Source organism: Echiichthys vipera (assembly GCF_963691815.1).
Source record: "Echiichthys vipera genome assembly, chromosome: 2".
Classification (NCBI taxonomy): domain Eukaryota; kingdom Metazoa; phylum Chordata; class Actinopteri; order Perciformes; family Trachinidae; genus Echiichthys; species Echiichthys vipera.
This window is the reverse complement of record NC_139827.1, coordinates 7,115,491-7,127,336: the sequence shown is the minus strand read 5'-3', so window position 1 is coordinate 7,127,336 and position 11,846 is coordinate 7,115,491. Positions and strand designations below refer to the sequence as shown.

The following is an 11,846-nucleotide window of genomic DNA, read 5'->3' as shown; positions in this document are numbered from 1 at the left end:
CAAGACAAATGGTTTTCTTTTCTTTACACTTTATAACTCAGACAATACATGTAAATACATACATTTTCTCTTTAAAAATACATCATACAATGATACCCCTTAAATGTGGAGAAAACATCTACTAGTGCAGGACAGAGTGGTAGAAAAAGAGATTGGTAAACATTATGTGGCTCAATGAGAGTGTTTTTTAAAAGTCCCCCTCCGGTTGAAAATGTTCTCTGCTTATTGTGCCGTCTCTCGGATGTTTCCGCTTCACTGTGCAGAATTATGTTTGACACTAGAAGTCTGATGTATCCGCTGAAGGAAGACAGATTGTCTGCGCTCGCCTTTAATCTCACTTTAAAACTATCCAATTAGGTTTGATGTCAAACTTGAAGCCTTGAGTGGAGTAGGAGGCGACTTTTGTCTAGCGTTTCAGATGAATAAAATTTGTATATTCACAGAAGTTTTAACAAATTTAAACTAGTTAACTGACTTTATCAGACCCAAATGATTTAAAGCAAGAGTATTTTATGCGTCTTAAAGCAATTCTTACCTTTCTTGCATTTGTCAGTGAGAGCACTTCACTTCCCCCCACCTGACCTCTGACGCTCCCTCCTCCCATTTTAGTTTATAGAGAAATTCTGCATTTAAGTGCCAAGGGAAGTCCAAAGTTTCGGACCTCCAAATAGGCAAAGTGCCCTGGAAGGCCTGTCAAAGTGGAACCTCCTACTAGCAAATTCAGGGGAGATCGACCTACCCCGATATTCGCTAGTAGGAGATTCCACTTTGAGCCTAGATGGATGTTCGAAACTTCGGACTTCCCATGGCACTTGAACGCAACATGAGCAGCGCAAATGAAACGGAGCGACAGATGACAGGCAGGAAGCTTGGAAAATAATTATAATCATCTAGGTTTCCGTTCAGAATAATGACAAAAGGTCAATAAGAGAATGATAATCTTGAGGCTCAAAATATGAAAACAGCCGTTTAAATTGTGGAAAACCAGTATAAAAGTATGAGAGGCGTGAAAACCGCCAAAGAAGAACCAGTTGAAGACCAGAGAGGAGGCCACTCTGCCATTTCTGTGCATAGTTGGACATAATAATTGTTTGTTAATCACTTTTGAGTACTATTCTTTTAGTTTTTATGACGTTAGTAGGTTAATTATGTGACGATCTCTGAAGCAGCAGCCTCAAACACAGGCAGGTCACAGAGTATTTGTGCCAGGAACAATAACAAGGTCAATGCTAGGGCTGTGTGTTGGCAAGAATCTGGCGATACGGTACGTTTAGTGTGACAGGAGTTACGATTTAATATATTATAATACTGTAAGCGAGGAGATATATTCATTCATTCATTCATCTATCTTCAACCGCTTTTCCCTGTCTGGGTCGCGGGGGGCTGGAGCCAATCCCAGCTGACATCGGGCGTGAGGCGGGGTACACCCTGGACAGGACGCCAGTCTATCACAGGGCACATAGAGACGAACAGAGACAGACAACCATTCACACCTACGGGTAATTTAGAGTCATCAATGAACCGAACACCTGCACGTCTTTGGACTGTGGGAGGAAACCGGAGAAAACCCACGCAGACACGGGGAGAACATGCAAACTCCACACAGAAAGGGGAACCGGGAACCCTCTCGCTGTGAGGTGACAGTGCTAACCACTCGCCCTGAGGAGGAGATATATTGCAATTTTTAAAGCAAATTTAAGGAAAACTGTCATAAAGAACACACCACTGTATGCGTATGTTGTTATTTTGGAGTGGAAGTCAAATGGCTGAAGATACGTTACAGTGCCATCGAGCAGTTCTACACAACACAAAACTAACCACCTTCTGTCCGCCACAAATCTTTGCATCTTAACCACCTTAATTAAAAATCAGCTGTGTGTTTGAGAATCCGTACTATCTGTATTTTCTTACACCCCTAATAAATGCTGTATTCTTTAACTTAATCCTTATTTCCACTGTGCTTTTCCCTTTCCTTAACCATCATATCCTAAATTCACTTAAACATAGCAAAGCATGTTTCCTTTTCAACTGAAGGTTAAGAAGAGAAACTGTGATGTATCATGGAGTTAAAAGATTAGATTCACGTTTTTTTCCATGTCTTCTTGAAACTATACTTACGTACCCACATTGAAGCAGTTTTTGCATGCTGTAATTATTCCTCCTGTTCATACTGACCATTCAAACATTCCTTAAATGCTTCCAATGTAAGTGATGTGGGAAAACGTGTAAAAATAGATTTCGAAGTTTATTTGAAGCGAATATGAGGCTGCAGCAGATTTGAGTCACTTATGAAGAGAGTCTCTGCCAACATTACTCTTTTTTTAGTATGAAAGTCCTCTTTGAGGGACAGTAACACGGTTTTGTATTAATAAAAAAACACTTTTGGAATTACTTCTTAGTTATTTTAACTCAAACTGTTGAAACTTCCTTTTAGTTTCTGAAGGACTGTAGATTTTGTCCCCTACAACCTCAGTGTCCATGTGGGCACTTCACTATAGTTTTAATACAGCTGTAAAAAATGTAGACTGACCTTTTACTGTGACAGTTCTTTGAGAGATATTGGATTGTGTGCGCTCCCTATATAATAGTGGTTTTCATCCAGTTATAAGTCATTAAACATCATTATAATAAAAAGTGAAACTCACATTATCCTGTCAGCAAAGAGGGGTTTTTTTTAGGCAGAGGGCCGCTGTTACACAAAGGTTCAGCAGGTTATAAGAGACGGGAAAGTCAAGTGAATGGATATATCAACATAAAGAAATGTAGCCTTTAAGCTACTATGATGCTGAATATGTTACGAGAGTCGTCACTTTACGCTGTGACACAAAAATAGTTCAGGTATACATTCAAAAGTTTGGATTTAAAAAGAGCTTAAATCCAATAAGATGAGGCAGCCGCTCCTGCCGTGAGCGAGAAGAGACGGACTGTTATCGGCCTCGATAACAAGCTTTCTAATCACTTTCATCTCACTAATACACGTCACTGGCTGAGATTAAAGGTGTAGAAGAGCTCCAATTATCCTGGATGACTTTGTATTCACCTTTGGCTCTGTACTCACTTTACCTCTAACTGTGTGTGTGTGTGTATGTGTGTGTGTGTGTGTGTGTCTGTGTGTGTGTGTTACAGGCCAACTTTGACATACGATGAAGGTATATAGCCCTCCTCTCCACTGGCTCTAAGGACTCGCATCCATCCGTCTCCTTTATCCTCCTCCATTATACTCAACATCTCTCCCTCCGTAATGGAAATGGTGCCCTCACTGTTGCCTGCACACAAACACACACACACACAATTACGACGTGTATAAAGAGGTTCAAATTAGATATAATTATGAACAAGTTGAGTGTTAATATTATAACAAACCTTCAAAGGTGTACAGCGCGCTGCACTGGCCAACGGGAGTTTCTATGTCGTCAAACTCATCATCGAACTCCGTGTAGATGCTCTGAGTCTGGTCAGCTGTTATGACACTAGGAATACACACACCCAGGAGAAATAAATCAAAACAAGTCATTTCCTCTTTGTATTCTGCTCAACACATTCACATTTAAATCAACAGTTTCTTGCTGGGATGGGAAGATTGACACCACTCTCATGTCTGTCACTCTCAAATATGGCTAGCTTGGCTTAGCATGAAGACATGGAACAGCTAGCTTGACTCTGTCCAAAGGTAGCCTGGCGGTGTGTGCCTGGACGGTAAGTGTAAAGATGTTTCACGGGGGTTTATGTGTTGGACTTTATCTTATCCTGAGCAGTGACCCCCTGGAGGTTCTGCTGGTTGTCTTGCAACCTCACAGTGAATGTGATTAGGTGGTTTCCATAAATAAAGGCTGGGTCTTCCACCATGGTCTGGGGTGTGGTCGACACAAACAAATAAAGGCCGGGGAATTTAAATGCAAATGGGAGCAGATCAAAAAATGAACAAACTTTCCTCCTTTAAACTGCTTTAGATAAAGGCCTGTTCTCCCCACAGCTCTGCTGCCCTTGTTGGTCACCTTCACCTTGCAGGTCTGTAGAGATTATTCCTGCTCTTTGTGCTAAACTCAGCTAATCAGCTGCCGGCTTCATATTTACTGAGCAAACATGAGAGGGGTGTCACTCTCCGTTCTTAACCCTCAGCAGGAAAGCAAATGAACACATTCCCATCTAAACACAGGTCTTACCCATGTTGAGTATTATTGTTGATGGCGTTGGACGACTCCTCTCCTCCCACCGCTTCTGACAGCCACGTCTGCGATGAACCAGCGATAGATGTTAAGGCGTGCACAAATGCACAAATACTGTAATTGGCTTGTGCATGTATGTGTGATGACCTCATATTTGGCGAGCTCCCCCCTCAGGCGGCCTATGTTCTGGGCAGTTTCTGAGATCTGCGGCTCCAGACTGGAGGGGTCTCCCATCTGTGGATTCTGCTCATACACACCCTTCATCTTCTCCAGGGCTTCACTGAGGTCAGACGGAGGAAGAGAAGTGTTATTGTTTTTGCAAATGTGAGCACTCATTAAGGAAGCTTCTCTCCTGTGCAGCACCGCTGATAAGAAAATATCACTTTCCTAAGAATGCACGTCCATACTGACAGCCTGAAAACATAATGCCTCCGACCACCACGTCAGCAGCATAAAAATCCTGTTTCTATTATGGAAATGTTTCATTTAAAACCTTGAAAAGTGATGGAGTCCTTTGCTCTATTATCACACAATTTTCAGCCAAAGTTAAAACTGCTTTGGTTATTTCATATAGGAGACATTTGTATCTGCGTTTTCATCTGTGCTCTTTTATTACAGAGATTATTACTCATATTCCTACCGCTGTCACTCAAATCTGATCAAACCACACACACACACACACACGAGCGGACACACACGCACAAGCGCGCACGCACGCACGCACGCACGCACGCACACACACACACACACACACACACACACACACACACACACACACACACACACACACACACACACACACACACACACACACACACACACACACACACACACACACACACACACACACACACACACACACACACACACACACACACACACACACACACACACACACACACACACACACACACACACACACACACACACACACACACACACACGCACGCACACACGCACGCACACACGCACGCACGGCCCTGATGAACAGATTAACTCAGTGTTGAACTCTTGATAAAAAATAATTAAGGTATTTTTCCCCGACACTCTCAAAGACTTAATGAGCAGCAACCTTCAACATTATATTAAAGTACTTTTTAACTATGTTTTTTCCCCTGAAAGAACCAAGATTTCCAATTAATTCAGGCTAAAATAATCAACCAGGAGATCCCCTGACACTAAAAACATATAAGAGCAGAGATGCACCAAAAAGGACGGACAGGGATTATTGCAGGTCCAAGCTTGCAGTAGGAGACAGATGTTGTTTGTTGATGCCTCCACCTGCTCCAAAAGCTCAAAACTGCAACACCACACCTCTGTCCATTTTTGTAGTAACCATGCTCTGAAGTAGAGTATTAAAATGTTTCTTAACAGACCAAAAACATATCCAGATGTTTGTTTTTTTTGACAAATCAGCTAGATGAGCTCAAATGAGGGATACCACCTTTGGTCCAGCGCCTTCTGCAGGTCTTTGGAGATGTCATCGATCTTCGCCTGCAGCCTCTTCTTCCTCTGCTCCGGAGGAAGGTGAGAGAAATCTTCTGCAGCATGCGGCTACACACACAAACAAAAACACAGAGACACACACACACACACACACACACACACACAGCTATCCTAAGCATCACGTATACAACAACCATTTCAGCGATCACCACCAGATGTCACTCCTTCCTGTATCTATCTCTCTTTTCCACTGATGATAAAAGTCTACACACACAAGGGAACAGAACAAGGGAGAGACACTTAAATAATTCAGTGTCAAGGAAACAAAGCCTGTTCGAGGAATGAACGTAGCGATGGGAAAACAGACAGCTACAGTCAGAGAGAGAGAGAGAGGAGAAAGACCCCTGAGAATACCTCTGAACTTCAGCTGTTTTGGACTGATGCAACAAGTAAGACTCTTTCTCCTGTGATGCCAAAGCAATGTACGTTTAGGTACATTTACAATATCGATAAAAAGGAAAACTTTAATAAGTGCAAATGAGATTGTAATGTTTTTTTTATTTGGAGTTTTAATCCATGACCTTTGAGCTGCTTAAATATGTGTTTGGTTCAAAGCCTCCCCGCAGACTCCGGACCAGTCTGAAGCTGAGCTGGTGCAGGCCGACTGAGGTGGGTAAACAAGCTGTGCCGTGATAAAAGCATGAATGATCTTAAATCTAAAGAAGGGGCCTAGTTTCATGTCTCCGAAGAGAGAAAGACAGAGTTAAGACGACATCCCCGGAATAACAAATAGTTGAGAATAAACTTCTTGTCTAAAGAGACTGAAAAGCTGTCAGATTAACTAGTTTAGGGATGGTTTTAATGTTTCTGTGCTAGTGCGGTGGAAACAGACATTTCAGAGACTATTTGCATGGCTTAATACCACTGGAGTTTAGTAAGAAAACCCTTTAAGTGCATGCAACAATATTAAGTTCTGCACATGATGATGGTGTGGAGTGCTTTCTAGATGATCATGCCTCGGCTGTCAAATTAAAATATTTGTTAGACATTTGCATTACAAAAACCAGAGTCTTGCTTTTTTGCTCTAAACAGGGATAATTAAATCAGTCATCACAGAATAAAGTCTTTAGTTTAGAGAGAGAGAGTTAAAGATGTTCCCTGAATAGAAAGGTAGTACCCAGTAAAACCCTGTTTCATTATGAAAATTAAGGAGTAACTGCACTCGGGCAAATAATCATGCTTGCACTGCCAACTAGTGGTGACAACGTGGACTTTCATCAGTGAGGTATTAAAACCGACAACAATCAGCAAATCCGCGGTCACCATGGTGAAGTGAATCCACAAGATTTTTTTTTGCATTGGCGTACTTTGACGGACAAATTTGCGATTTTGGCAAATTAGCTCTTTCTCGACTGCTGACGTTGAGCAGGAGAGTCCAAAATGGAGGAAGCTAACGTAGCTTGCTAGCTAATTTGTTGACTTCCACAAAGAGGAAGAAGGGTCGATGGTGCAAATATGTCTTTTGAATAAACTCTACCTTATGTTAACGTTACATTTGAGCCACAGCGCTAAACACGTTTTTTTCTGGAAAATAATTATCTCTGCGATTTTTGTCCAAATGGTCGTTTGCTAAATTTACAGCTGCTCCCACTGTTTTCCCAACATCCTTTAAGACTCTTAACAATTTTATAGAAAGAAAACTATCAGTTATGTGAACAAGTTAATATTCTGCTTGTGTTTTACAAAAAGAACTAGGACGTGTGTAAATTATGATTACCTGATAACCAGATAATACGACGCTGATTAGGGCTTTTTTTTCTCATAAAATTGTGACTTTAATCTCAGAGAATATCCAAGTTTTTCTCGTTAATTTGTCTTTTTCTTTCCCGTAAATTTACAGCTTCTATATCAGAAAATATCCCACAAAAACATCTCGTAAATTTACACCTTTTAGTGAGTTTTTTCTTGAAACATTACCCCCTCTCCGGGTCCATCATGTTTATTTCTTTTTCATACAATGGCCCTAATACGGCGTCGTAAATCAAAGATATCAGTGGTTGGAATATTTTTGGTGGTGTAGTGGTTAGCACTGTCGCCTTTCAGCGAGAGGGTTCCTGGTTTGAATCCCGGCTGGGGCCCTTCTGTGTGGAGTTTGCATGTTCTCCCCGTGTCTGCGTGGGTTTTCTCCGGGTTCTCCGGTTTCCTCCCACAGTCCAAAGACGTGCAGGTGTTCGGTTCATTGATGACTCTAAGAATTGCCCGTAGGTGTGAATGGTTGTCTGTCTCTGTGTTTCTCTATGTGTCATGTGATAGACTGGCGTCCTGTCCAGGGTGTACCCCGCCTCACGCCCGATGTCAGCTGGGATCGGCTCCAGCAACCCCCGCGACCCCGACCCCGGATAAGCGGTTGAAGCTGAATGAATGTATGTTAGAAGAGTCTTTGAGGATTTTGGAAATCCCAGAACAGTGGTAAGTTTTGTTAAAGCACCTTCTTGGATTTCCAAAGATGGCTGGGTGATGATTTCGCTGAGAACTGTGATTCAATGCAACGGTAATCCTGTATATGAGGGGCACGGGGATCTCCTCTAGGGTCTCAGGGTGCGAGTGTGTGTGTCCTCTTGATATAAACTAACGCTGTAATCGTTTTGTAAGGGCTGTATCTTTGCAGATCAAAAATAATGAAGGGGAATGGATGCTTCAAATGCAGTTTGAATGGTAAATAATTCAGTTCAGCCACTGTGGAGATCAAAGTCAAGAAAGGCGTCTTGAGGGCGTATCGATGAGTATAACATCAGTCGGCTTTAAGCTGTGTGATTTCAACATATTGACCCAGGGAAACATACTGAACATTTGACCTCGGGAAAAACATTGCTGAGTACATAAAACCCTTTGAAAGGTCTCCTTAGTGTGCCATACTAAGAGGATATTGATCTGGGGCTGTAATACAGAAACTTCCTAACTCGCAAATCTTATCTTATTCTTTTTGGTAACTATGGTAACTAGGGTTTGGCTCGGATTTAGGAAAACAGTCATTACAGAACAGCCGGTCCTGAAGTCAGTGTTTTTATCTTAACTCCAGATAGGAAATGTGTTTTACAGAAATGTCTTAATTACCAAAAACTGTCCTAACTTCAGAATGACCCACAGGCTCTCCTCACTGTCATAACTTACTGTTACAATTCAGCGAGACGACAGCTCTTTTGTAACATAGAGTATAGCAAAGCAATCGTAGACGTAAGCCTAATTGTGAAAGGCAAAATATGTTTGTTGAAAAGCTTTTGGGTGATCCCAACAGCACATTACGTTTCTACGATACATTACTGGTACAGTCAGTCGTTACAGGCCGCCTGGGCCATGATCCCGGGGTTAGCCGAGGAGCTACGGCCAACTCAGCGCCATGGGGCTCTGCCTGTTGTTGTTGTAAAGCTGACAAATGCGCTTAGATTTAATGCAAAAGGCAAAGTAGCCAAAAAGCATCTCTTATGAACTTTCTACCAAACCCACCAACGTTTCTAATTCATGTTTTAAAAATTTGAAGCACATTGTGGTTTGCTTCCATCCATTATTGTTTAAGAAAGGCCAGCACTAGTTATCTATTATGAGAGCTGTCAGTTGTGAAGTGACGTGACCCGGCATCAAGTTTCGTCTGTTGCTAGGTAACAGACCTAAAAGTTGAATGTCGATGCTAAATCCCCTATTTAGGATGTAATAACCTGAGATAAGGTAGGCTTCCTAAATTAAGTTAGGATATGTTTCTGTAAACCAAAGTGAGAATAAAAAATCTTATACTTCTCCCATCTTAACGTAGGACTTAAGATAGGACGTTTCTGTAATATGGCCCCTGGGGAATAAAGCGACTCTGGGAACATAGATGACTAGTACTTTCTCAAACATGAGGGGATGAATTTCAGTGCCCCACTTTCTGTAGTGAGCGGGCCTTTACACCGTTTTACCCACAGAGGTCAGTGCAGCATGATCCAGCGTGGAGTTAGTCCTCATTAAACATGATTTCCCCAGCACCAGAACACTGTTAACCAAACACCTTTAAAGTCTGCCCTCTATGTAACGTTAATAAGTGTTACCATCTGCTTTTCAGCATGCGATATCTAGACAGAGAGAAACAGACACTCAGTAGGCATACAACAAACACATGGGACACACACCTTTAACACGACATGCATGGTGACTGCACGGATGTCCAGGTATAACAGCTCATTTAAATGAACAGCAGTAGTGAGACAAGAACATGAGGGGGGAGACTTTAACAGACAGCGGGGGGGAGGACGTGAGCGGATGTCGTCACTCACCGAGTGCTGTTTGTGTAATATCTTTAAGGTGGAAATCCTGGGTTTGATAGAGCGATTAAACTCTCTCAGGCAGAGAGAGAGAGGGGAGCGCTGCAGCTTGGAGAGGGGGAGGGAGAGGGGGCGGCTGCCCGGTGGGAAAGGGGACGGGGGAGAGACGGACGGAGGGGTAAACTAAAAAAGACATGGGAGCAGAGGAAAGGGAGCAAAAGGAGGGAGAAAATGAGACTGGTAAAAGACAGGAAAAGAAGAAGAGAAGAAGAAAGGGGAGTCAAACAGATGCAGAGATGTTTGTAATAAAGTGAAAGAGTTAAAGAGAGCGAGGGGTGTTTTTTTGCGACAAGTCTGAGCAGCAGACTGGAATTAGAATTAGTCCCTGAGGGCAACAGGGTGGTGGGGTAAGACATGACAGGAATGTGTGCTGAGTCTCTGTGTGTGTGTGTGTGTGTGTGTGTGTGTGTGTGTGTGTGTGTGTGTGTGTGTGTGTGTGTGTGTGTTTGTTTTAATGCATTGTTATGCGACCACGTGGGCGTCATTTTGTAACCCTTCCACAGCGGCCAACAGGAGGAGGATAAGAAGAGAGAGAGCCGGGCTGATTCTGAACTTCTTAAAATGTGTCTGCAACAAGCCGTCAAACCAGAAAGTACAGGTTTATCTACATGACACCTTTTCTTTGCAGTGTACTGAGAAATGTTGATGTTTGAATAATATTTTGATAGAAATGTTTGATTATCAAATGGGGATATTTATATTTATTATGTCAACAAATCCCATTAAAGTGTTAGTCCAGCATAATTGGACCCCATGGTCTTGTTCGGCGTAAATATACATCAAATAAGCCATCGAGACAAGTTTTTGGGGTGATCACCTATTACTAGAGAGATCACGGCGAGACGCTAACAGCCAGACATGTCTAACCCTGATTAGCTTGCGGCAGAGCGCTAAACCATCCAAAATGGCTTGTTTTTAACCACTAATACCAGCCAGCTCTGTTCGAGGTCATCCCTAGGTCCCCCGGGTCAGATGTTCCCCGGTTGCATAGGACTCTTCGCTGATTCAATTTAGCATTTTGTTACGGTTAGTGTTAGGGAGTCGTGTTAGGGGGTAATGTTAGGGTCAGGGTTAGGGGGTAGTGTCAGGGTCAGGGTTAGGGTTAGGGGGTAGTATTAGGGTCTACGTAAGCCTATTTGCCGGGGAATTCAGCACTGATTTTGGAAAATATAACAGACCAGGGAGGGTCTGATGTCCCCTGTCACATATCGTACAAAGCGGGGAACAAAGGACCTTTTTTGGGAAAAGCGGGGAACATAGGACCCGGGGCACCTAGGTACGCTCCTCTCTTTTCATACTGATTGCAGCCCAAACAAGACGAGTACCGAGTTCACTTCTATTGAACTTCAATAGAACTGAACTAGATCGACTTGTTTTGGCTGCCTGTCAGTATGAACAGAGCCTTCTGCTGCTCTTTTCTAATAAACTCTGTGTTCTCTAACTCTGTTGTTGGTGTTTCATTTTCGTGTAGGGATACTTCTCATGCTACTGCAGAGGTTTGGTGTTATTTTGAGCAGAATTAGTGGTTACAAAAGACGTTTTGGATGGTTTAGCGCTCTGCCCCGAGCTAATCAGTGTTAGCCATGTCTGGCTGTGAGCGTCTCTCTGGGATTTCTCTGTGAATGTGTGATCACCCAAAAAACTTGACTCGATGGCTTATTTGATATATTTTTATGCCGAAAAAAAAAAACCATGGGGTCAAATTATGCCGGACTTAAACTTTAGAAGGGCAAAACGTCGGCGCTGTAGAGCTTCACTGTCGTCCAAAACTATTAAATCGGTGAGTCAGACTGTTGCACTGGGTGACATGTTTGTTCATGTTCTTGTGACGAACATGTAGTTTATTTTTAAATCACATAATCTTACTGTAAAAAAAATC

At 42.5% G+C, this 11,846-nt stretch overlaps 1 protein-coding gene across 2 annotated transcripts in view; it reads right to left on the bottom strand.

Moving 5' to 3' along the window:
* Positions 1 to 23: 23 nt before the first annotated feature.
* The window catches only part of trip10b (thyroid hormone receptor interactor 10b), a 29,046-nt gene continuing 17,223 nt past the window's right edge, over positions 24 to 11,846 (bottom strand). Inside the window, exons 10-15 of one of the 2 annotated variants that reach the window (XM_083930794.1) lie at positions 9,695 to 9,718; positions 5,611 to 5,720; positions 4,314 to 4,446; positions 4,164 to 4,231; positions 3,364 to 3,470; positions 24 to 3,266 (exon numbers count right to left, since the gene is read on the bottom strand). In XM_083930794.1, the coding sequence (XP_083786920.1) occupies positions 3,121 to 3,266; positions 3,364 to 3,470; positions 4,164 to 4,231; positions 4,314 to 4,446; positions 5,611 to 5,720; positions 9,695 to 9,718 (588 nt within the window). In that variant the 3' untranslated portion in view covers positions 24 to 3,120. The remainder of the gene's footprint in view (positions 3,267 to 3,363; positions 3,471 to 4,163; positions 4,232 to 4,313; positions 4,447 to 5,610; positions 5,721 to 9,694; positions 9,719 to 11,846) is intronic. The other variant, XM_083930795.1, reaches the window with a different exon arrangement.